General features: G+C 46.4%; 1 protein-coding gene across 1 annotated transcript in view; it reads left to right on the top strand.

Moving 5' to 3' along the window:
* Window positions 1-27,276, top strand: part of PKNOX2 (PBX/knotted 1 homeobox 2) — a 1,229,177-nt gene that overhangs the window by 1,188,925 nt on the left and 12,976 nt on the right. Inside the window, exon 10 of the mRNA XM_086957319.1 lies at window positions 13,782-13,960. Coding sequence (XP_086813445.1) covers window positions 13,782-13,960 — 179 coding nt within the window. The remainder of the gene's footprint in view (window positions 1-13,781; window positions 13,961-27,276) is intronic.

Raw genomic sequence — 27,276 nt, 5'->3', positions numbered from 1 at the left:
CCCACCTGCAGCCTCGCCGTCACTATCCTACGGCATTCACACCCACATACAAGGTTATGGCAGCACTCCACTTTTTTGCGACAGGTTCCTTCCAGGAGACCGTGGCTAGCGCTGGAGGGATGTCACAGCCCATGTTCAGCATGGTGCTGAGGGATGTTCTTGCTGCGATGATGCTGTATCGAAATCGCTACATCCATTTCCCTCGGGAAGGAGAATTGTCTGCCGTGAAGGGGGACTTCTATCCCCTTGGGCGCATCCCACATGTTGGTGCCACCGATTGCACCCATGTAGGTCTGGTGGCACCACAGGCGACGGAGCACATATATAGGAACCGCAAACATTATCATTCCATCAATGTACAGGTGGTGTGCCTTGTGGACATGACCATTTCTCATGTGTGTGCAAAGTATCCTGACTCGGCGCATGATTCATGCATCATGAGGGACAGCATGGTGCCCCGGATGATGGAGAATCTGCAACCCGAGCATGCTTGGATTGTGGGTGAGTATGCCTACTGATATGGTGTGCTGTGTGTTACCTGCTGCACTCTGGCTGTGCAACATTGCAATGGGTGTTTTTCATTCACAGGTGACTCTGCATATCCCAGTCGGCCATGGCTGTTGAGCCCCCTCAGGAATCCCAGGACCCCGGCTGACATCCGCTACAATGACGCCCATGGCACGACCCGACGGGTGATCGAACGGACTTTTGGCCTGCTGAAGTCTAGATTCCGCTGCCTTGACAGGACAGGAGGTGCACTGGCATACTCGCCTGGGAAGGTATGCAAGATAGTTTTGGCATGCTGTATGCTGCACAACCTGGCCATCCACAAGGGGATCCCCCTGCTCCTGGATGATGGTGAGGAACCAAGGCCACCTCCTGCTCAAGGATCTGAGTCTAGTGATGAGGACAGTGGAGAGGATGAATGAGTAGACCTGCGCCAGCAGCTCATCGAACGCTACTTCACTTGAAGGTGGGTGACAAGGTACAACGTGTACATTGTGTGGTGTGGTTGCTGTTGTTGTGAAGGGCTAGGCGCGGATGTAACAGACAGGCACACGTTCAGTCACCTGTGTGTGGTAAAAGTGACATTGACGTTCCATATGTGAACGTATGCTGGACCCTATTTGTTCACACCTGCAGCCCATTGTCTAGTAGGCCTGTAGTGTCTTGTGTATGTTTTGTGTAGTGTTCTGCCTGTGATGGCACAATGAGACCAGTGACTGTTGTTCTGTTGTGTCTCCCTAGGTGCTACAGACGAATCCTGCACTACACACTGTACATCATTTAGACACATCATGGACATTGTCTACATTGTAAATATTGCACTAAAAATGATACAGCACAAAATCTGGTGCATCAGGTATTTTATTTTGATAGTGGACATGTGATTTGTGCGGGAATATTTACAAGACAGTGGGGAATAAGTAGTGAGTTGACAGTCCTGTTCACAGAGATGCAAGAGTAGAGTCCACATGGATGTGGTGACCCAGTCCAACAGACAGGTGACATTGCCTAGGAAATGTGGGTAGAGACAGTCCAAACAGTCAATGCAGTAGGGAAGAGGGTTGTCATCACGGCTGGCTCCGTGACTGGCGTGTGTCAGGTGCTTTGCCTCCAGAGACTCCCAGGCTCTTCTTTGGACGCCCCCCTAGGTCTTTTTGATGGTGCGGGGCCTGCTGAATGGCCAGCGGCATCAGGAGACTCGTCCCTCTCTGTTGGTGCAGGGGAGGATGGTGCACTGTCATCCAGAGGCACAACAGGAGAGGACGGAGGTGGTGGTTGGGACACAGGCCTGTCCCTCTGCAACGCCACTTGCTGGCCCATGAGGTCCACCATCTGTCCAAGGGGGTTGTCGATGGACCTCATCAGCAGGATGAGCTCCCTTAAAAGTTCATCCGACCGGCCACTTTGTCCCTGGACCTCTTGGTATGCCTCCACTACTCTGGTGAAGTGGTCCAGGGATGGTCCCTACTCCTCCCGAGGTCCGGTGGTGACCCTGGCCCTCCCACCTGATCTTCTGCCATGGACCTCTTGCTTCACCACTGTCGGTCCACGCACTCTCTCCCTGCCCTCCACAGTAGTTGCTGGTCATCCCCTGGGCCAGGGAGGGTGCAGCAGGTGGTACTGGTGGTACTAGTGGTAGTGGTGGTGGTGGTGGTGATGGTGGTGGCTGCGGTGGAGGCAGAGGCCGTGAAAGCAGGGGTCTGCTGCGCTGTTGTTGCAGCAGATGTGGTGGGGGAGGGAGGATGGGGGCCTGGGACCTCTGGGTCTGTGACACACCAGATGGGCCGGGCTGGAGCTCATCGTACAAACTGTCCTGGGAGACCACATCTGAGAGTCCATGTGCTGGGGATGGAGACTGGCTCTGCTGATCGTTGGTGTGGTCCTCAGCAGTGAGTTCTTCATCACCTGTGGAGTAGATGGGGAATGATCAGTGTTGGGCACTCTACAAGTATTGTGTCAGCTCGGTATAAACGACAGTCTGTACACTACACAATATGAAGTAACCAGTAGTACAATTCATGGCAACACTGTGTGTAATTTCATGGTGCAGAGGAACATCATTTACTCATACATGTTGGATGTCAATGCATTGCATGCAATTGTTGCTGAGTTTCGGGATGCAGGTCTACCACACACACATCAGGAAGAGTTAAGATAACTACCTACTGGTTAAGTGAGGGAGAACAGTGCAATGGCTGACACTTGCTCCTGGGTGGGGAAGGCCTCCATGCTGCTGGAGTGTGGGACAGGGGGCATGCTGGGAGTGGTGATTCAGGGCCTCCCACCCCCAAACTGTGCTCCAATACAAGTTGGATACCAACCTGTAAGTATGTTTGTTGAACAGTGCAATTGCTGACACTTGCTCCTGGGTGGGGGAGGCCCCCATGCTGCTGGAGTGTGGGACAGGGGGCATGCTGGGAGTGGTGATTCAGGGCCTCCCACCCCCAAACTAGGCTCAAATTCAAGATGGATAACGACCTGTAAGTCTGTTTGTTGAACAGTGCAATGGCTGACACTTGCTCCTGGGTGGGGGAGGCCTCCATGCTGCTGAAGTGGGGGACAGGGGGCATTCTGGGAGTGGTGATTCAGGGCCTCCCACCCCCAAACTGTGCTCCAATACAAGATGGATACCGACCTGTAAGTCTGTTTGTTGAACAGTGCAATGGCTGACACTTGCTCCTGGGTGGGGGAGGCCTCCATGCTGCTGGAGTTTGGGACAGGGGGAGTGGTGGGAGTGCTGATTCAGGGCCTCCCACCCCCAAACTGTGCTCCAATACAAGATGGATACTGACCTGTAAGTCTGTTTGTTGAACTGTGAAATGGCTGACACTTGCTCCTGGGTGGGGGAGGCCTCCATGCTGCTGGAGTGTGGGACAGGGGGCATGCTGGGAGTGGTGATTCAGGGCCTCCCACCCCCTAAACTGTGCTCCAATACAAGAAGGATACCGACCTGTAAGTCTGTTTGTTTAACTGTGCAATGGCTGACACTTGCTCCTGGGTGGGGGAGGCCTCCATGCTGCTGGGGTGTGGGACAGGGGCATGCTGGCAGTGGTAGTGCGGGCCTCCCACCCCCAAACATGTCTCCCAGTGAGGATGGCTGCCTACCTGTTAGGTGAGGGTGGACAGTGCAATGGCTGACACATGCTTCTGGGTGGGGAGGCCTGTATCCTGCTCAGCTGTGGGCCAGGGGGCATGGTGGGAGTGGTAGTGCAGGCCTCCCTCCCCCATACAGGCCTCCAAAGCAAGATGGCTAGCTACCTGTTGTATGAGGGTGGACACTGTAATGGTGTTTTGGTATTGCAAGGAAGTGGTTCTCAGTGTGTTGGTTGGCATTTGTTTGTACTTACCAGCCTCCGCTCCCCCGGCTACTCCTGTGAGACTCTCAGGAAGCAGTATGGCAAGCACCTTCTCCTCCCATGGTGTGAATGTTTTCTGTGGGAGGGAAGGGCCACTGCCAGTCACGTTCGCCAACGTCCAGTTCTTACTCCTCCTCTCCTTGACAACCCTCTTGAGATCATGCCACCGCTTCACGATCTCCTTCTTGGATCTTGGGTTGGTCCCTACTGCATTCACCCTTTGGACTATCCTTTCCCACATTTGTGTCCTCATGGCTAATGGTGTCTGTTGGACCAGGCTACCAAACAGTTGTGGCTCTACTCCTACAATCTCATTGACCATGACTGTCAACTCACTCTCTGTGAATTTGGGCATTTTTTGTGTTGTCATGGTGTGTGGTGGTTGAGGTGTTTGTGGGTGCAGGGGTATGGTGTTGAGGTGTGAGGTGTGTTGTGTGCTGTGGGATTCTTTGTGCTGGTGTAAAGGTGGTGGTGATGGTAGATGTGTGTGTGTGCTGTGCTCTTTTGCCTCTCCTGTTAGATGTGAGGTTTGGCCTTCTAATCTGGAGTGTTGCAAAGGATTGTGGTTTGTGAAGGGGGTGGCTTTATACTCAGCTGTGTGGGTGTGTCCAAGTGGATTTTGAGTGTCAGGTGTGTTGTGGGAGTTGTCCAGGGTTTTTATTTTAATTTTTGCTTTATTTGTTTTATTTGTATGTGTGTTATGTATTTGGGGGTCATGGCTGATTTTATTTGTGCACTGTTTGGCATTACTGAGGTGTTTTGGCATCATCCGCCATGTTTTTCATGTCCAGTCCGCTGCGGTGTCTATGCTGCAGCTCTTCCGCTATTTTTCCCATTCACTCCTGTGTGCAACCTCGGCGGTCAGTAACAGCGGTTCCGACCGCGACACCCTCGGGGTTATCATAATTTCCCATAAGGTGTGTCCGCTGTCCTTGCGGCGAGTAGTGTAGCTTTTCCGCAGCTTTTCCAACCGCCGTAGTGGATTTTTGGCCGTCACCACCTGCGTCGGACGGCTTTGCTTGGCCCGCTACCGCCGCGGTCGGTCTTTAGTGGCGGTTGATCCTAATGTGGCCGCCGGTGTATCCGCGGTGCAGGCGGGCGGTTGGTTTCCGCCTCCATGGCGGTCGGGGTGGTTTTCCTAATGACCCCCTATGTTTTTATTTTTTGCTTTAACTTTGAAAAATAATATATGGAAGTAAAAAAAAAGTACGCTAATAGTAGGGGGAAGTTTTTCTCCCTTGTGCAGGCATTGTGATAGATGGTTTGGGTCTTCATTACAAGTGTATATAAAGTCTCTTTGTGAGTTCCTGTGCAGACCTTATCATGGTGCATAAAAAACACTCCTCCAAGTGGCATCGTTGTTCTGGAATCCACAATGCAGATAAGAAAAGGAGCAGCTGTGATTCGTCTCTCCCTGGTTTCTCTGCTTGAGGGTTGCAGTTATCCGAGGAACAGATGCATATTTGATTACCTTGCTTTCAGATGCTTTTCACAGATCTCTGAAGAAGACCAGTGTCTGTTATTCTCCTTCTTCCTCTACTTCTTCTCTGTCGCCTTTTCACGTTTCATCTCCCTCATCCTTTTCCTCATGGCCTTCTTCAGAGTATGATGATGAAGAAATACAGATTCCTGAATCTAATGTTTTCAGACAGATTGGTCCTTAAGTTGGGCCCAGATTTCATCATGGTCAAAAGACGTCTGCCTAGACTTTATGTAGATGGCTCAAAATACTTCTTTCAATTGCTTATTATTCCCAGGATTCTGTTCTCCCTGGTGGAATACACGGTAGATCTTCTAAAAAAAATAGCTGCCTCCTGGGCAGAGGCCTGTGGTGGTTCAGATTTGGACATTTGTAAATTTGCAACTCTGGCTACTCCATCTCCCTTTCTTTATCATTACAGATTGGATGTAGACACTGGTCATACTATGAGGTGTGGTTCCACTGTGTTAGCGGCTGCTATACCCTGAATACTTGCTTTCCTAAGTTTGCAATAAAGACTTTCTTTGCATTATTTGTAAGGTTGTATCTTTTTGGGGGTAATAAGGTTTCAATGAATATACTCTTGTATATGCTCATATGGTAAGTAGTGGCCCAAGAAAAAGGCATTAGTAAATAATGATTCAATTACCTAATGGTAATCATCATTATTCCAAATACCCTGTTTCTTATACCATTACTTACGACCCTCTCCTCCGATCCCCTATTGCAGATCCTGAGTTCCCATTTTCTTTAAAGCTTGGGGATATACAGGAAGTGTGGGGGGGTTCCGGCCTCCTTCATTACCATATTGAGTGGAGGGGCAAGGAGGTGGAGGAGGGTTGTTGCTTTTCTATACTCCCTATTGGATTAGCTTGACCACTTAAGCCTGGGTAGAGGTTGGAGAGAGTAATGGTAAGTAATTGAATAATTCAATTGCCCTTTTAGGTTCATAATGATGTTTGTTAGATGAAAAGCCCATGAAAAATTGCCAATTTTGATGTTATTATCAACACAGTAAAAATCGTAAATAAAAAATATGCACTGTAACTAATAGACACACTGCAGAATTATAAGCAATTGGAAAGTGTTGCAAAGCAACAACAACCACATGGTTTGCCACCTTTAACAGCAGATTTAAAACATCTTGCCTGGTGCAAATTTAAAAGAGTAACCTTGGCCACAAAAATGTAATTCTTTGGTCATGAAACAAACAAGTTAATACCATATTCCCCCCATTAAATTGAGCGATCAGCTAAAACATGCATTTACCACCAGTCCCCTTAACTGCTATTATTAACCCCTTTCACTTCCATCCATGATATAATCTAGCAAAAATGTTTCAATACTTGAACGTTCCATTTCGAGTTAGGGAGGTAAACCACATTTTTGAAAGTAATGAACTTGTTCAACATATCTTTGTACATGCGGATTATCAGCTGTATGTCAGTAAGCCATTTCTTATACAAACCATGAATTCATAGGAAATGGTCTGGGAAGAATCATCCCCAAATATCTGTAGAAATATATTCTCCATGTTAGTATCAATTTAGAATTTACGTATTAAGCAGGTACCTCCCGCAGGTGTGTCCAAGGCTCCTGCCTCGCCCCTTCTGCTTCGTCTCTGACTTGTACCTACGCCCTCTCTTTCTCACCTTGTTCCTTCTCTATTTCAGGTTTATTTCTTCTTTTTCTTACAGCTTTTCTTGTTTTATTGCAATTGCTCTCCAATTTCAGCTTGCTCTTCTCTGCTTTGTTTTATTTTTGCCACTCTCACTCATTTCAGGGAATTTTTCTTTTTCACGCTCGCCGATTCTGCTTGCTGCTTTCGCTCATTTCTGCTACTTTCTCTTTGTCACTTTCATTAATTTCTGCATGCCACTCTCGCTCATTTTCTGCTTATTACTCTTGCTTGTTTCTGCTAGTTTTCTCTTTCCCACTCTCGCTCATTTCTCCTTCTCTTCTCTTTAGTTTTTCTCTTTACTGTTTTTTCTGTTTGTTGCCAGTTTTGCTCCTTTCTTACTCATGTTTTTTCACCCCTCTTCATTGCCCTTTTCCCACTCTTTTGGCTCCCTCTGCCTCCCTGCACACACCGTACCGGTTTTTCCCTCCCACAGTCTCCCTCTTCCCACCTCCAGTGCCTCATCCCAACCATACTCACTTCCCTCTGCTCTCCTCCTCCTTCCCAGGACCTAATTAATGGCAGCCACAGAGCAAAGGCACAATGAGTGTGCTGCTGGGACTCCAACAATCCAAAGCTCCAAAGACCTTCCGGACCTGATTTCACCACCTTCAACAACATCTCTGGTGATAAACCCACAACAATCACCTTGAATGCCTACGCTCTCATAAAGCTCACCATTTCTATCTCACACCACCACAGAAAAAGTACCACCAGGTCAGCCGCCCAAGCCTGGGACAACCTCCCAAAGGAACACTGAACAACAGTATTCACTGAACACCAGCCCGAGGACAGCAGCAGACTACCCAAATCCAACACAAACGTCAGCAACTGGATCACCTTCTGCTACAATGCCCTGGCTTTACCTTAAACCCAACACATTCACAAGATACAGACCATAAGCCAGTTGATGTATGGAGGACCTCAGGATGACAAAGAGTGACTAAAACAACTTGAGCAAAGATTGAGAATAAGCGAAGACCACACAGACATGAAAATCTTCAATCTGTCCTTAGATGCTGCCATTAGAAGAACAGGAACACCAAAGGCTCCACGCTTGCAGACCGCATTGACACAAGCACCCACAAAAGGAAAGAAATCTCTGCCATAGCGAAAGATTTCACCTCCTCAAAGGCCACCTCCAACAGCTTCATCCCTTCACATGACCTCTGCAAATACTCCCACATTTCTTCTGCAGCAAGATAATCTCCATACACAACAAAACCGACCCTCACCCAGATCTGACAGTCATTAAATGACTCTCCATCTCGTCCAAAGAAACCACTACAACCATATGGCCCACCATCTCCATGGACAAAATCGAATCCACAATTTAATGCTTCCATTCTGGGGCCCTATGTAACCTGTGCCCCCATCACACCTCTGCCAAAGAACTACAACTCCTCAGCTCCTCAGAACAGAGCTTAACCTGATACTAAACTACTACATGTCTTCTGCCACCTTCCTAGACCCAAGGATGCATGCCACAGTACTCCTCCTGCTTAAAAAGACTTTTGCAATTTCAGCAATGCTCACCAACTAAACACTGATCTCCCTGCTACTGTTGTTGACCAAAGTCCTGGAGAAGTGTATCAACATACACCTCACCAACCATCTCAACAACCCCTACTCCTCGATGTCACACAATTTGACTTCAGACGCAACCCCAGCTTAGAAATAGCCTTCATTGCTGCTACAAACATCTATATGATCCTGCATAGAGGAGACACAGCAGCAATCATCCTCCTGGACCTTTCTGTAGCATCAGACACAGTGCCACACTCCATCATCATCTGAAGCCCCACTCTCTACTGGATATTCTACTTCCTGGCAAGGAGGACAAAGACAGTTAGCCTGGCACCCTTCTGTTTGAACTCCCACAACCTCATCTGTGGAGTGCCACAAGGATCCTCACTGATCCCGACCCTCTTCAAATCTTACATGATCCCATTAGCAAGTATTATCCACTCCCACAACATTGACATTCTGTCCTATGCCTATGACACCCAGCTGATACTATCCTTCCTGGACAAGACTCCCAACACATCTGGGTGTTGCCCCCTGCATGACTGGATAAAGACCAACTGCCTCAAAAGCAACACTGACAAGACAGAAGTTGTGATCTTAGGGAAGAACCCATCTCTGTGGGATACCACTTGGTGACTGGCTGAACTCCGTGCTAAGTAGCCTTCACCACTCACACCACGAACCTCTGGCTTGTTATTGACAGCCAACTCAACATGAACACTTAAGGTAATGCTGTCACAGCTTTCTGCTTCCACACCCTGAATATGTTGAGAAAACTTTTCAAATGGCTCCCAAACTCCACTAGCAAAACCATCACAGACTCCCTCGACACAAGCGAGCTGGACTAACTACGAGAACACCTCTATGCTGGGATCAGCAAGCAACTCAGCACACATCTTTAAACCATCCAGAAAGCAGGTTGCAGAATCACACTAAACCTACTACCCTGCATGTACATCACGCATTCTTGAGAACAGCCCACTGGCTTTTTTTCACAAAGGAGCTCATTTCATACGCCTCACATACACTTTCAAATCCCTCCCCAACAAGTGTCCTGCCCACCTCAAGAGCCAAATCTCATTTTGCAACTCAACCAGACAGCTCTGCTTGTCTGTATGCCTACTCACACACATCCCATGCATACATAAACATATATAGAACCTGAACCTGTGGTCGAGCCTGCTCTTACATGACCCCTAAAGCCTGGACTGTCCTGCTATTACACATCAGAGCAGCTTCTTCAATTCTTGAGTTCCACAAGAAGATGAAGACCTGGTTCTTTGAATAGACCCACTTGCCAGCCCTAGGGCAAGGTAGTGCCAGGATACCTTCCTTCGTAATAGTGTGCTTTACAAATGCACATAACATAACCAAATTAAGAAGTTTATTTCGCTTTGGAAAACAAGTGAATGAGTGACCTAAAATTGCAAAGTCATTATAAAAAAAGCAGCGTTTCATCGTAGTGGCCAATATAGTGGATTCCAAACTTAGGTTGAAAACATTTTGCTATAGTAAGGGTGCTGGGTGAACAGTCAAAAATAAGCTGAAGCACACACTGCTTTATGCTATTTTTTTTATTTCAGCAAGATTCGTGAGATGGTCCATTCAGCCAATTCTAAGAAACAAAATGGATCCAACCTAGAATTGGTATATAACCGTGTTCTCCCAGACTAAGTGTGTCTCATACAATGGTGGAAAGCACAGAGCTTTGTTTAAATACCCCCCACACATCAAAAGGGCCCTTGGTGTCATGCTTCATCATAGGTGCGGGACGGAGCGTGCTGCAATCTACAACTGAGCAGGAGACTAATTTTGGGAAAAAAACAAAACTATGTGTAGTCTAGGAATGTGGGTGGAAGGGTCAGGAGTGAGTGAAGGAGCGAATATTAGTTAAAAAATGCCTGGCTCTTTGGAAAAAAACTTTAATTTTCCATTGAGCTGATATTATTAAAAGTGTGGAATGAGTTGGAGATAAAATGCTATAATGAGCTGTTTCTCCTATGTATCATGTTTCAAAGCCCTCCCTTGGCTTCTTCATCAGGACTGAACGGATCCCTTCTACACTCAAATTTGTAATGCAAAGAAAAGTACAAAAAGTGTATATTCATTAGGCCTGGGTGGTAACCCATATACCCAAATTCCGCAAATTCCACAAGTGGAACAGAATTTACCGCCCAGGCCTAATGTATATACACTTTTTGTTCTTTTCTTTGTATTACAAATTTGAGTGCAGAAGGGATCCTTTCGGTCCTGATGAAGAAGCCAGGGGAGGGCTTCGAAAAATGTTGACATGGTACACTCCTTCACTCACTCCTGAACCTTCCACTCACATTCCTACACTACATATATTTTTTTTCTTCCAAAATTAGTACTCCCGTGCACTTGTAAGTTGCAGCACGCTCGTCCTGCTGCGGCAAGACTCCCATGATAAAGCATGACACCACGGGCCCTTTTGGTGTGTGAGAGGTATTTAAACAAGGCTGTGTGCTTTCCACCATTGTAGGATACACACTTGGTCTGGTAGAACACTGTTATATATCAATTCTAGGATGGATCCCTTTTGTTTCTCATATATTGACAGGAGGAGGACGTATCCACCTCTTTTGTTCTCATAGGATTACCTCTTCACTCCCTGTTTTGATTATTTATATTCAGCCAATTAAACTTGCATCATAATATTTTGATGCAGACATGTGAAAGGCAAACACTGAGTCTTGTTTAGCAGAATCCCCTCATTGACACTATCAAATAAAACACAAAAGTTCGCTAATTACAGCACAATCATGCCACCCTTCCAATCAGGCACCACAAGACAAAAGCATGATCACTGGTGCTGAATTATGTATTAACTATGCCTATTCTCACAGAATTTGTTGATTTTCTGACTGGCATTTATTAATATGTTCATGACAACCAAAGAAGACATTTTGGTGGAAAATGCTCACTTTTGGAGTAATAGAGAAAGACCATTCTTTTTTAAACAAATTGGACTCCCCCAATTACCTCATCACAAACACTGCACTGGTGTCACTTAACTTAGGAAAGACTATTGTATTGCTGTGTGGAGGGTCCTCGCGGTCTCACCCCTAGTACAGTGAGTAAACCTCAATGTGTTAGAAATGGAGGTCTCTAGTTGGCAGTGATATGCACCTTGTCCAAGTAGGGAGCCTTCCTTCTAGTCAGAGTAAGGGAGTTACACACCCAAGATAACACTGCTCACCTCCTTGGTAGTTTGTCATGAGCAGTCAGGCCTATCTCAGAGGCAATGCGTAACGTATTTGTACATAAAACACAGAATAACACAGTGAAAACTGAACAAAAGGACACCACACCAGTTTAGAAAATCAGTGATGCTGCAGATGAAGTCTTTGATGGTCCTGAGACTTCTAACAGGAATCAAGCATACACAAGTCCTTGGAGAATCTTGGAAAAGCAGGATACAAGAAAGCAAAGTCTAGTTCTTTCTCTGCCCTCAGACAGAAGCAGCAACTGCAGGTCACCCAGCAAAGCAATACACATCAAAGGGGGCAGTATTTACTCTGATAGCTCTCCAACTCTTCTTCTTGACAGTCCTTAGTCCAGTATTCTAAAATTATGGGGTTAAAGGTCCAATACTTATACCACCTTCTGCCTTTGAATTAGGCATACTTCAAAGGATAGTCTTTGTAGTGCACAGATCCTGCCTTGCATTGACATGCCTCCAAACACATTGCAGGGGTGGAGACAGCTTTGTGTTAGGACAGGCACAGCCCTGTTCAGGTGCGAGTGACAACTTCTCCCACCTCTCTAAATCAGGAAGGCCCATCAGCCTGGTGATAGGCCATCATGATATGCAGGGCACACCTCAGCTTCCTTTGTGTGACTACCTAGAGTGAATGCACAAACAACCCAGCTGTCAATCTAAACCAGACGTTGATTCCACAGGCAGGCAGAGGCACAGGATGATAAAGCAATACAATACACACTTTCTAAAAGTGACATTTTCAAGCATACAATTTAAAAGCCACCTTCACTAAAATATGTATTTTTAAATCCTGAGTTCATGGAGTCCAAATTCCAAAGGTCTACCTCTTCCCAATTGAATGTTACACTTGTAAGATGTTACAAGGCAGCTCCAATGATAACCTATGGGAGAGATAGTACTTAAAGTAGTGAAAAATGAAATTGGCAGTATTTCTCTATCAGGACCTGTAAAAAACATCAGCAATGTTCTACCCTTCACATACATTGCACTCTGCCCATGGGGCTACCTTGGGTCATCCTTATGGGTGTCTTATGTGCAAGAAAAGAAAGGGAAGGTTTGGACCCAGCAAGTAAGTGAACTTGCCAGTTTGGCATGGCAGTTTATAACTGCACTCGCGGATACTGCAGTGGCAGGCCTGAGACATGTTTGCAGGGCTATTCATGTGAGTGGCGCAATCAGTGCTGCAAGCCCACTAGTAGCATTTGATTTACAGTCCTGGGCACAAGGTGCACTTTACTAGGGATGTACCAGTAATTCAGGTATGCCAATCATGGATTACCAATTGCAATCACAATTTATACAGGGAGCACTTGCACTTTAGCACAGATTAGCAGTGGCAATGTGCCCAGAGTACACAAACCAGCAAAAACGAAGTCCAGCATAGTCAAAAATACAGGAGGTAGAGACAAAAAGACAGGAGAAACCATACTAAGAATGTCCGTTCTAACTAAATGTTATGCTTTTTTGTCCCTTGCAAGCCATATTGTGCTGAACTTATTTTACCAGGTTTTCTAGGGCATCAGTCTGAAGGGACAGACACTGCAGTATGTGAGGATATATACAGTTATCTAAGTCTCATGCTTTTTTGGCCACGTCTACTTCCATTGAGGCTTTTTTCTTTGAATTCACTGGTTTTCACATGAGGCTCAATGGGGCTTGCTCTTTGCAAGTTTTGACCCTTAGCCTTCTTTATATTTGTGAAGTATTCTTGAGCCATATCATGGGCGAATGTAACAGCCAGAAATGTTTCTCTATCATAAGCAACATTACTACACAATAGCACATAACAATGTTGCCAAGTTGCAGGCACAAAGCTGTAACTTACCCGTCCAAAGATAGTGTTAAGAATTGGCCACTACATGCTGCAGTAATATTGTGATCCCTAGGCCAACGTCAAAGAGATGACTATTAGAGACTCTGTGGAAAGGTTGGATTTGGAGACTTTACTTACTGTGTTTTTTCTCTATTTATGTTTTCTTTTCTGGAAAGGTTTATCAATGCCAGACGACGCATCCTGCAGCCAATGCTAGATGCCAGCAACCCAGACCCTGCCCCAAAAGCTAAAAAGATCAAATCTCAGCACAGGCCAACTCAGAGGTTTTGGCCCAACTCCCTTGCCGCAGGAGTTTTACAGCAGCAAGGTGTCCTCTCTGGATCTAACCCAGATGGTAAGTGTCTGGTGAAGGCTGCAGCATCTAAGAGGATGCAGATTTGTTTGTTCACAGTGCAATAATGAGGGTTTAGTGCAAAGGAATGGAAAAGGGTTTAAACATAGGTTTATGCTTATTAGATTATCATAGACCAGTGTTCGCTGTTGGCACCATCAGAGGGATTTTGGGGTCTTAAATAGGCTAGACTAGGGTATCCTATGACCACAATGACATACATTCGACATGTCTCTCTCGTTCAGGCAGAGGTTGCTTATTGACTGTTGCTGTTGTGATATTTCTCTGTAAGAAAATGTTTTTGGGGCATTTTCGATCAGTGTTTTAAGATTGTTGAATGTTAAATGTTATATACCAGCTATTTTGTATCACAAGCACTGCATAGAAACAGGAAGTTAAAAAATAAACAGAATGCACAACCTGGTCTCTCGCCCAGAAAGATCTGATGCCAGACCAATGTGGCACAGAAACTGAAATTAAAGCTCAAAGGCACTTTCTCCGTGATGCTGGTCTAGTGTTATGGGGGTTTGGAATCTCGCAGAGCATTTACCCCTGTTTGACTGACAATTATTTTGGGTTACTGTGTCACGGAGGTTGTGTTGTCCATCTGCAATGTGTGTGTACTAAAAGAGGCAGTGTTCTCACATCGGCCTAACAGATTTTCTGAAATAAGGTATATTCTAATCTCACAGTGCCTCTTAACCTGTGCACAACCTCATAGTTAAACACGTGAACTATACAACGAAGACTTGTTTCCAATCATATTCTCGAAGAATGTACTGCGAACACACATGTAAGCGTTCCGTCAAAAACACACCTAGATCTGATCTGATTCAGTTTAAAATACACGTTACCATTTCATAGATACACATTTCAACAGTGATTCTCACATTAGCTGCAGACATCCAGGTTCCAAATGAACTCCCCATAGGTTTGCCTACGTTGTTTCGTGAAATGGTGACTTAGATTTTTTGAATGAGCAAAGACACTAGCTCTATTCATAAAATCAAGATTTTTATTAATCTAGGCGTATGACAGTGTATAAAAGTGGAAGAATGCAGTGGGGTAGGGTCCAAGAACGCTCCAGTTCAATAGTTATTAAAAGTAGAATAATTCAAGGCGCACCCAGTAGTCCAGTAGTTTTGGCAGAGCACTGTCAATGAGAATTTGGTTGAATTCTCCATATGACATGCTGGAGTTTGCCTGCTCAGTCTCACTGTGGGCATGGCGGAGAGCTGCTCAAGCATTCACTTGAATAACCCCCAAAAAGTCTCAAGAAGAAAGCCTAAGAGCGATATCAATCAATCTATCAATCAGTACATTTATAGAGCGCGCTAAGCACCCGTGAGGGTCTCAAGGCGCTGGAGGGAGGGGTGTGTCGCTATTGCTCAAATAGCCAGGTCTTGAGGTGTCTCCTGAAGGTGAGATGGTCCTGGGTCAGTCGTAGGTGTGCGGGGAGGGAGTTCCATGTTTTGGCTGCCAGGTAGGAGAATGATCTTCCTCCCGTGGTGGTTCTGCCGATCCGTGGGACAGTGGCGAGGGCAAGGCTGGCGGAGCGGAGCTGGCGGGTGGGGGTGTAGAACAAGAGGCGGCTGTTGAGGTATTCGGGACCCTTGTCATGGAGCGCTTTGTGTGCGTGGGTGAGGAACCTGAACGTGATCCTCTTGCTGATGTGGAGCCAGTGTAGGTTTCTCAGGTGGGCGGATATGTGGCTGTGGATGCCCAGGAAGAGTCGTGCGGAGGCATTCTGTATGCGCTGAAGTCGTTTCTGAAGTTTAGCTGTGGTTCCCGCATATAGGGCGTTTTCGTAGTCCTGTCCGCTGGTGACGAGGGCCTGGGTGACGGTTTTTCTGGTATCGGTGGGGATCCACCAGAAGATTTTTCGGAGCATGCGCAGGGTGTTGAAGCAAGAAGATGAGACGGCGTTGACTTGTTTGGTTATCGTGAGGGAGGAGTCCAGAATGAATCCTAGGTTTCTTGCGTGGTCCGTGGGTGTAGGTGCGGAGCCCAGTGCGTGGCACACCAGGAGTCGTCCCAGGCTGATGGGAATTGTCCGAGGATGAGGACCTCCGTCTTGTCTGAGTTCAACTTCAGGCGACTTAGCTGCATCCATTCTGCAACGTCTTTCATTACTTCCTGGAGGTTGGTTTGGGCTGTAACTGGGTCTTTGGTGAGGGAGAGTATCAGTTGGAGATGATGCTGATGTTGTGTTTGCGTGCAATGGCGGTGAGGGAGCTCATGTAGATATTGAAGAGGGTTGGGCTGAGCGAGGATCCTTGGGGTACGCCGCAGATGATCTCGGTGGCCGCTGAGTGGAAGGGTGGGAGGCGGACTCTCTGGGTTCTGTCGGAGAGGAACGAGGTGATCCAGTCCAGAGCCTTTCCTTGGATCCTGGCGTGGGAGAGACGGGTTATCAAGGTGCGATGGCAAACGGTATCAAAGGCTGCCGAGAGGTCTAGGAGGATGAGAGCGGTTGTTTCTCCATTGTCCATCAGGGTCCTGATGATGTCGGTGGCTGCGATGAGGGAGGTCTCAGTGCTGTGGTTGGCTCGAACTCCGGACTGGGATGGGTCGAGCGATTTGTTTGCCTCGAGGACATCGGTCAGCTGTTTATTGACGGTCTTCTGGATGACTTTAGCTGGAAAGGGAAGAAGAGAGATGTGGCGGAAGTTCTTGAGGTCTTTGAGGTCCGCTGTTGGTTTCTTCAGAAGGGCGCTGATTTCTGTGTGCTTCCAGCTCTCAGGGAAGGTGGCTGACGTGAAGGAGTTGTTTATGACATTCCGGAGATGGGGTACGATGATGGTGTCGGCTTTGTTGAAGATGTGATGGGGGCATGGGTCGGAGGGGGAGCCGGAGTGGATGGAGTTCATGTCGTTAGTGGTGTCTTCAGTGCTGATGGGGGTCCAGGTGCTGAGGGTGGTGGTGGGGGTCGTTCGTTCGGTGACTGGAGGCGGAGTCTGGGGTCCGAAGCTGTCGTGTATATCTGCGATCTTTCGGTGGAAGAACGTGGCAAGGGAGTGTGCTCTTATGAACCATTCACGGCTAATTTTCCTAATATCCGTTGACATGAAATGTGAGATAAAAAAATGCAGGAACCAGTTACAACTCTTGGGGCCCGAACCACAAAGAACATCCATACTCATAGCCGAGGAGGCCCTTTGTGAAACAGGTCCTAGGTGTGCAATTGATTTTTGAGACAAAACAGACAGGTGTCTGTTGTACTTCGTGCAGTGGACACCTAAGTCCAAACAGTTGGCCAAAACCAGGAATAATGCCCTGTTCATGATTACAGGAGGGAACACATGTTTTGTGGAGTAAGGAGTATGGTGCTTTGTAGAGCATGTCCAGTGCAATGTTAAAGCACAGCAGTATGAGCATTGCCCGAATGGAACCCTCACAAAGAGAGCTTTGATGTCTTTTCCCAAAGAAACACACATTATTGCTGGAGTTTTTGGGCAATTAGCATTTTATCTAATCTCTGGGAAAATGCAGAACACTGTTAGCCAAATTCATTGCAAAATGTGAGACATTAACACCCTGTGAAAACCACGAGTCATTCATCTTAACGACACTCACCATTGTCTGGACTTGCGGGGGCAACAGACAGGCCTTACTTGAGAAAATACCTATTCATATGTGTTGATATTCTCAAAACCTCGTTCAGAGAGCCACAAGGCATGCTAAGATACTGTGCCAAACTGTGGTGGTTGAGGACTTTTACTCATGAAGTGGTGGGACACAACCCACTATGGATTCTGAGCAACTGGGCACAGATTCCCCCTTAGTACTTAGCTCTCAGTGGTAGATATGGACAAGCAGTCAAAGGCTCTGTTAGACCTGTCAGCCCTAGGGTGGTCTTTCCCTATTTTATTCGCCCTTGCCACATTTTTCCCACCTTCTTTTTGTTGGCCTTAGGTCTCTGGGCATCTTCCCAATTTTTCCTAATGTTAAGGTGCAGGTGCTGTCTTCCCCTAACATGGCGGCCACTGACCCCTGCTACTGCAGCGTGGTCTTTCTAGACTCACTCTAGTAGCCAGGAGCTGGCTGGAACCCTTAAACAATGTTGCGATGCCAGCCTGCCAGCCTGCCCATAGCGGGAATGAGGGAAGCTCCTGGAACCTTCTAGAACAGGGGAGGTGACACCAACTGCCACTGCCAACTGCCAACTGCCACTATATAAGGAAAGGGAGGGAAACTTTCCAGTCAGTTGGGGCATCACTGACCTGGGGGACCCTTGCAGAAGATTTAGGCGGTAGGGCCTAGTCAGGGACCTACGCCACTGGGAGTGACAGGGCTTAGGTGCTGCCTTCCAAGTAGAGTGAGGAACCCTGAACTAGCCCACTGATCTGGCCCGGCGGGAGGGGTACCCAGGGACCATCTGCAGTGACCTGCTGACAAGCCTTCAACTCACCCCCCACCACATTCAGAAACTAAGAATCTGTAACCTATCAAGGGCGCAGGAACCACCAGGCGCCGAAAGAACCTACCTACCTGTACTAACCAGGACTTCTGGGGAACAACCAGGTAGCCAACTCCTGTCATCTGCCCTACCTGGACGGTGTCTCTCCCCTGCGCTGTCCTGATTGAACTGCCTTGTTTAACTGCCTGAGAAGCAATCTTCCCTAGCGCAGTGGCCCAGACCGGTCTAATTGCTCCTCAAGAGCTCCCCTGGGTGCCACCAGAGAACCGCTGGCCTTCCCCGAGAAGCAGCACCCTTGCAAGCGCTATCTCTCCCTCCCCAGACGCTAGACTGCCACTGAATTGCTTACCCCCCCCCGCGCCTGAAGCGCTGTGGCGCCCGAGGCTGTCATTGCCCTATGAAGCATTGTACCTTGCAAGCGGTGTGCTCTCTCCTCAAGCGTGGGGCCTCTGACATCTGACACGGCCTGAGCGCCTTGAACGCTGACGTCATTGCCCTGTGAAGCGCGGCTGCTGTCCCCAGTATTGAGGCCTCAGGATCCCCCCCGCTTCGAGACATAGTGCAGCGGCCCCCAGTGTGAAGAGAGGGCCGCCGGAGTCCGAAGAGGGCCCCGCTAGGCCCGAAGAGGCCAACATCCCGGCATCATGTGAAGGGGCGTCGGAAGAGACTCCGCGCCCACCGCGCTCTAATAGGCCGCCGACATCGCGCCCCTGCAGGCCGCGCTGCCATAGGCGGCTGCGGGAGCGCCCTCTCACCTCATTGGTCCCCCATGCGCTGCTGGGTCACGGAGGCCTGGGACCCGAGGAGAAACCTGCGCCGGGGTTCAAAAGGAGCCCGGGAGCCCCCACCTGCCAGAGAAGGCCAGTGAGGGCCTGAAACCGACGAGGGGGCTCCGGAGTCAGCATGAGCCCCCCTCCTTCGACTGGCAGGCTCAAACCTCCGCAAGGGCCCCGAGGGGGCCGAAGAGAAAGGTAAATCCCCGAGGGAGGCCCTGAGATCGCCCTCTCCGTTCGGAGACTGTTGTTGGGCCCCGTTGGCCCCCGTTGTGCCGCAGGGCTTCTGAAACTGAGAGGAGCACTGTGTTGACTGAGGAACCCTCGAAGAGGATTCAGTGACTACCCTGTTAGTAGAGTTAACCCCTGAAGGCTCATTTCAACGCCAGGCCCTGATTAATGCTATACTTCTTGTTGCCTGAGGCCTGGCTTAACATTGCCATAATGGAATGCTCATTTTGGCCTTAGGTATGGCTAAGTCTAGATTAATGTAATGTTCATTTAAGCCTGATGCATGGTTTATCCGGGCTTAAGGAGTTACTCCAGTCTAGTGTTGTGGCTAATGAAAACCTACAGTTGAGCCTGGTGAAATGTTTATTCATGCATAAGGAACTGCTGACCTCATAAATTGTTGATTGGATATACTGTTAATGATTTTTCCTGCAGCTGCTGACTTGGAGCAAGGTGGTTGTCAGGCCTACGGTGATCTAATATTTAATATTTATTCATTTAAGTATTTATTGCCAAGTGATGAAATACATGTGTTTTTTTAAGGGAAACTACTAAGTTATTGCTACTGTGAATTTTTGCTTGCCCTGATTCTAATCGTATATAAAAGCTTAGTAATTTGAATCAAACGTAACTGGTGTGGTCTAAGTCCTTGCGTGCACCTATTGTCTCAGTGGATGCGTGTGCTGTGTAGCCACTTAACACCTGAGCTTTCGGGTGCCTACCTGCTCGTGCCAGGCTCCCTCAGGGAAAATGTAGATACACTCATACACTTCTCTTAACTCTAAGTGCACACAGTGTTGTCAATAAATCAAGGCCCAGTCAAAAACTTGCTTTTATAAGAAAAAAGTACTTTATTTATTAATCTACAAATTTAAAGGAATAACAACATTAATTAGAAACAGCACAAATACCCTGAGGTTGAGGCTCTGGCTTTTATCAGGGAAATCCCAATTCCACTCTCTTCCTTGTAACATAGCCGGGGTTATTCCCCATTTACTAGTGGCCACATCCGGGAAATGTTTACTACTAGGCCATACTCAAGAGTTCGCTCCTGTTTGACTTCTTATGAATTTAGTCAAAAGCATCTATGGTGCAGCAGCACTGTCAGCAGCAAGTCCCCCAGCACCCAACAGGCCCAGTTCAAGCCTTACATGCTTCTGCAGAATGGAAACATTCAGCACTATGGTGAGGACTGGCAGCCCCTCCTAGCATATGGGGTTGCAGAGATTGTTTACACCTCAAGCACCGACTGTTTTGGTGCAATCGTCTCCACTTTGGTGGTTATGTGTCTTAACACTTTAGCCGCAGTGTCTTCAGTGGTGGCCTCCTCAAGCATACAGGGTCACTTCAACATGGTGGTTTGGGTTTGGCAAGTCCTGTACGATGTGTAGCACATGGATCAGTCCACGGAGGCCCGCTCCTGGCATATGGGGGGTGCTGAGCCAATACTGCACATGGGTAATGACCCGATCGGGCACAGCTGTTCCCTTACATCTCTCTGGTAGCCCTCTTGGTAGGGTTCCACACTGGACCTTGCTCCCTCCAACGCTCTCCTCTTTCCCACAGAACATGCTGGTCTTGGCAAGCAGGCAGGTACTGGTGCTCCAGGATCCAGGAGAAGTGATCTTGGGATTCCCTGGGTGATGTCTCTTCACCCGACAGAGAGACTAGCAGGACTTTTCCCCCAGTACTGGTCACAGGCAGAAGTCTTAAAGAGCTTCCCCTTCTCATACAGCTGGTCTGGCTTATGGCAGATGACACATTTTTGGGGTCTCGGCCTCACCTTCTTATAGTTCTTTTCCAGACGCCAAATGTGATTCAGGGTCTGAGTCTTTCAAGTTTTATGGTGGGGTTCTGGTTCTTTTGAAGCATACATTTTTCTTTTTCTTCATTCCTGCCACAGCAGGCAAGACTCTGAAGCTGATTGTTACACTTAGTCCCTGTGAGTGTCCAGGGTTCACATCTGGATGTCAGCCACAGTGATATGTGCAGTAGAAGGTTAACCCTGGGCTCCTAGCCCTACTCTTTATGATTACCTTTTCAGCTTCATCCCCTTTCTAAGATGTGTGCAGGCCCCTTCCTTGTGATCTATCACTGAAGCAAAGAGCACCCTATGGAAATATAAAGCAGGAGTATCTTCCTCCTTTCCCCAGTGTGTATCCTATCCAGCTCACAGGATTGCAGCAATACATACATCTGTAGTAGGGGATTCTTCTGATCTTCATGCCTTCACCAGGCAGGTGTGGGCTTACCAAAATGAACAACTTAGGGTCCTCCATGCAGTGCACCATTGCAGACACACTTGCATCCAGTGTATATTCACATCACATTTATTGTCCAGCACTCTTACCTGCCATTAGAGATAAACATACATTCAGCCCATAAATTCAGTCTACGCACAGTAGTGAGTTCTTTAGCTTTTTTACATTGTACCTGTGTGCTCTGCACAATCTGTCACCTTTCATGTATTGCACCTCACACATTCACCCATACAATCAGCACATGCTTGCATTGCGCACGTACTGTACACTACTATATCTCTCATGTAATGTATGTACAGGCACTCAGTACATTCACTAACGACACATATACTCACATGTCTTGCTCCATCCCTGTACTGTACCCTTCCCAGGCACATGGACATCAACCACAGAGCCACTACTCTTGCGATGCACTGCCCAGCACTCCACACTACATAATGTAGGCCAAAGGTAAGTTAATCACACAGTAGATACACTTTTTAAAAAGGTGAGTGAGCCTGTAGGTCTCACTCCAGTGACATAGCCCAAAAAGGACCTGTTCACTACTTCTTATCATTTCACAATATGCTGCCACTACTACACGTGTGCTGCTTAACTCTTGGCAAAGGTGGTTGCCTTCCACCGCTATAAGTTCGGTGCTTTGTGTGCCCCACCTGGTCCGACACGACCAGAATTCATGAGGCAGGCCTACATCATAGTGCATACGCATGATCCTTGTCCTGCTATGACAGAAAAACAGCATAAGGGATTCAGACAACAGTACAGTTGGGCACTCAGTTCAGGGATGCTAGTTTCTTGCAATGCAGAAGACTTTTCCTCCTAATTGATATACAGTATTTTGTGAACACATTGAAAGTTTCTCAAAGTGCGCCTGTTTTGTAATAATAAACACTCCAACAACAATTCCTCATATGCCATCAATAAAGGTAGGCTGATGGACCATCAGAACTTTGTAGTGCTAACTCGACTTTTTGTCAAATCTAAGGTGCCTGTTACCAGCACCAAAATGTCTAATTCCAAAAATTGCTGTATTTTAACAACGTAAATTTTTTTACTATTTTTAACTTTTTTAGTGTGAAATGCTGATTTCTAGGTATTATAGATAAATCAGTACAGTGGCCACTGGACTTTAGACAAACAAAAATGTGCATGTGTAACTTACACATGCAAATTGTACATTCACCATTGCAGAATACTCCTAAATAGGAGTTGACAAAATCTCCCCTTTGTTGAAGCTTTGGGATTTAAATCAAAGACCCCATGCTGCGACTCAATGGTTTCAAACTTAGGGCCTTATTTAGATTCTAGTAGTAATGGAAAATCCACCAAAAAGTGTTGGAATTTCTAACCAACTACTCTTTCTTTCCACCTCATTTATATGCAGGGAAAAGGTATAGTCTTTAATGGAAGAGCATCAACCAGCTACATCATTGGAACATCCTGTCTGCAGACCAATTGCTATAGATCCTTAAGCTGAAGAACGTCAGAAGGACAACTCAAGTTAGCACAGGCCTTCCAATGTATTTTACATTTGTATCTTGACTGTCATGAATGACATGCAATGGGAAAATACACACTGCCATTTCCCAGATTTGGAGTAAATTTGCAGCACGTTAGAACCTTCTTTTTTCAGAAACAAATCCTTGCAGAGGTGGTTCAAGTGACACTGCAATTTTACCAAAAGATCTCCCTGTCTCTTTGGTGTGGAAATGTAAATAGATTTGGCCAACCAAACGAGCAGAGGCTTAGGGTTTAGAAGATGGCCTTCCAAGGCCTAATGGCTCCTTTGTTGTACACATATTAATTTAAGTAACATTTTCATCCATATTTTCATTAAAATAAAATGAACTAATCGACCTTTAGTACTCCAGAACTAAAACATGCAAATGATCACAAAGTCTGTGGTTATATGGTAACTTCGTTGTGTGATTGTACTGAATACATATGCATTCAGTGATGTGACTGTAAAGGCTGAACTACACCAACTGTAGTAACATGTTCTGTGACAATACTAGCCAAATGCTGCAATAGAACTAAGAGCCTCATTTCGATGTCAGTTGTAAACCAAACCGACTGACTCCTTGTCGTAATCGGTTCGGACTGACTCGTGTTCAGTGAGGCCGACCGACCGATTACAATTCTCCGAACACAGTTTGTAAAGTCTCCCGTTGACTTCAATAGGAGCCTGTGTTTCATCTGACTACACAGGGTCCCATTGAAAAAAGGGGTGGTTGCGGAAAACCTTGCACCCTATGGCGGTCACCCCATGGTACCTGCCACACTGTGCATAGTTTAACAAGGGGGTTCCTTGGTTACCCCCCAAGGCCCCCAACCGGAGGCCTCAGGATGAAGGGGATTCTGCTAGGTGCCCCCAAAGCAGTTTCTGACTGGCCCTGTTGTGTCAGACACACAGAGCCGGAAAGGCTGTCAGAATCCGACATTGTGATATGCCGGTTGGAAACCCAGTCCTTAGAGTTGTACGATTCCGCTTAAATCAACTCGGAGTTCCCGAATGCCAGTCGGAACTGAATCGGAATAACCGAGTTTTTTGCTTTCCGACCGAGAATATCGTAATTAGTCGATCAGAAATGTTTTTGACCGAGTCAGAAACATAGGTTCTGACACGGTTTAGGGGAATCCGACTGCTGTTCGGAGCCTTTCTGACCGACGTCGTAATCAGCCCCTATATGTTGCATTTCACCTGCTGCAGTAGATATTTTTCACTAATTTAAAGGACATAATGGCCAGTGATAATAGAATGCTGTTCTTGTGGTCCCTATGTCAGTAAATGTCCAAATTCTTAAAATAATTGGGTCAAAATCTTCCTTCCAAATATTCATGTGCTGGTAAAAATGTATCCTAATCAAAGAAATAATATTCACTGCCCCAAGAACCCGAATAAAGGTTCATAGGGGCAGATTTATGTCGGACTTGCGCCACCTTTAGACCGCCGTTGCGTCACGCAACGGCGCGGAAACGTGGCACATCCCTGCAACCTATTTACAACGTGACGCATCTAGGCAGATGCGTCACGTTGTAAAGCCCTGCGCCACATGAAACCTGCGTCAGGTTTCATGTGGGCGTTCTGTCGCAGGGTGGGCGTTCCCTCGTAGGAAAGCCCCGTAAATCTGACGCAGTGAAATCTACAAGATTTCACTGAGTCAGTTTTACGATGCTGCTGGGTCAAATGCTTACGCCTGCTTGAAGCAGGCGTAAGGAGTGACGCACCACATTATGTATGGGTGCCCTCTGTACATTGCAGGAGTTGCGTCGCACTTGCGACGCTACTCCAGCAATGCGCCGCCCGTACACCACAAGATGCGTCACACATCTGCCCTTCCTTGCACCATGGTGCGCCGCATTGTAAATGCGGTGCATCTGTGGTGCCGCAAGGAGGGAATTGCGTGACTCATCAGTTCTGGCGCATCCCTGCTGATTTGCAGAGATGCGCCAGAACTCATAAATCGTCCCCCTAATGCATTGAGATGAAGGTATCATTGCAAGATATCAGAAGCCAGAAGTAAGTACATATAACATAAACTCAACTATTTGAGGTCTGGGGTAATAATACAGTTATCCCGTGGGGTTTATTTATAAGGCTGCATCTATAGATTGTGCCTTTTGAGTCAATCTCTTGTATTGTGTATGTGTGCTCACTTCCATCCCAACAAATGAATCAATGAATTGTGTACAACAACTCTTTTTTCAATATATACTTTCTTGTATTTAAACAATGCATCACATTATTGGATCAACCAGTAAGCAAATGTGCTGATGTGCTGTGCTGAAAAAGATGGGATGTATTTACAAGCAGCCTTTAAACACACATAATTTGACTGAGGACAGTAGTGCCAGTGGCGTAACGAAACTTGAGGGGGGTCTCCTGCAAAACAGAGGGAGGGGCTCCCCCCAGCGGCCCGGCCCTGCCCACCACCTACCAATTTGCCCCACCGCCTAAAAATCTGTCATTTTGATTTGAAACCTCCAACATTTAAATGAAATGCCTCTATATAGTATTTCTCAAAGTTCTAATTAGAAAGTGACAAACTCTCTTAGCATATAAGGTATCCCATTTGTAACAATAATGTCAAAAGGAGATTATTGTGATCCTATTCTCTCAGGAACTGCAACAATCATAACAATGCCAAGGAGCAATCCTATTGTCTAAGCAACTGAAGCAATCAGAACAATGCCAAAGAGCGGTCTTATTGTCTCAGGAACTGCCTAAGGCTGAAGAATAACTATGAAGGGTCTGAATTAGAATTGACACAAGATTTAATGCACACGTATTACAGACATGTGCGAGCAACGCCATAAATAATACTGCATGTAGAATAAAAACAAACCATATCAGCAAGTACCTAATGACAATCTGTACAAACTGTAGTTGGTAAAGCAAAAGAACAGTGCAAATACTTTCAAAGTGCACAATAAAGCAATCACCAGCCCAGCAATAAACAAAAATCAAGCATGTTTAGTAAAACAATTAACTTTCTTTCTTGCATCAAAATGAAAATACATTCAAAGTGCATGATAAAAACGAGTCCAGCAATATGCAAAAATGAAGCCAGGTTAGTCAAAATATTCCCCGTTTGGTGTGCATAAAAGCACATATATTTCAAAGCATCTGGTAAATAATAACAACTACAGCACCATACAGTAATCAAACCAGTTTAAACTAACAATTCCCTTTTTGAAGTGTCAAATATTTCAAAGTGACTAGCAAAACAGTAACAAGTACAGCAGGCAGCAACAAACAAAAGTCAAACCACTTTAGTCAACCAATGACCTTTTGGTCTGTGATTGTGCATGAAGGTGTAAATATTTCAAAGTGACTTGTAAAACAATAACAAGTACAGCAAGCAGCAGAATTCATAAATCAAACCTATCTAGTCGAACGAATTCCCCTTTTGTTTGTTCACCACCACAGAAACACTTATGCAGAGTTTAAACATTCTGCACCTTTGCTACAATTTGTTTTTATTGCTGAATGTGGTAATTAGGGCCATCATATTCGCAGATGGCACCAGGAACATCTTAAGGATATTAGGGGCTAACCGCCAAACATATTTTGGGGCCTTCTGTAAGAACAGTTTTGAATTTATGATCCAATTTCAACTGTTTCATGCCCTCTTTGGGTGAGTCACAGACAGTGCACAAACACATTAGTCCAAATTCTTAATGTGTTTACATGTAATAATCAGGGATAGTGATGCATGTTTTCAATATCGTAACACAGCAGCATATTATTGCAAAGAATGTCTGTGGTGCTCTCCCATTTCTTATGTGTGAGGTCCTGATGTGATCCAAAAGAAATTGTTATGGATTTTGCGTGAAACAAAACATTCCTCTAAAAAATGTCTGTAATAGACACACATCACCAATATTGAGAAAAAGTGAAGGAAATGTGTATTTAAAATAATCTGTTCAAGAATCATTTAATGCCATCAGGGCAAGGCTCTACAGAACAGAGCTGGTTTTATCAGGGGGTCCCTGAAAGTCTGGGGACCTGGGATGAGGCCCACTTTGCCCATGCCTCAAAAAGTCTCTGAATGGCATCTGACAGTCTTTTTTGGCACGCCCTCTCTCCTTCTTTTCCATGAATTCCATCACTACCACTCACCAACAATGCAC

This window comes from Lissotriton vulgaris, chromosome 2_1 (assembly GCF_964263255.1).
Source record: "Lissotriton vulgaris chromosome 2_1, aLisVul1.2, whole genome shotgun sequence".
Taxonomy (NCBI): domain Eukaryota; kingdom Metazoa; phylum Chordata; class Amphibia; order Caudata; family Salamandridae; genus Lissotriton; species Lissotriton vulgaris.
This window is presented reverse-complemented; position numbering and strand designations above follow the sequence as displayed.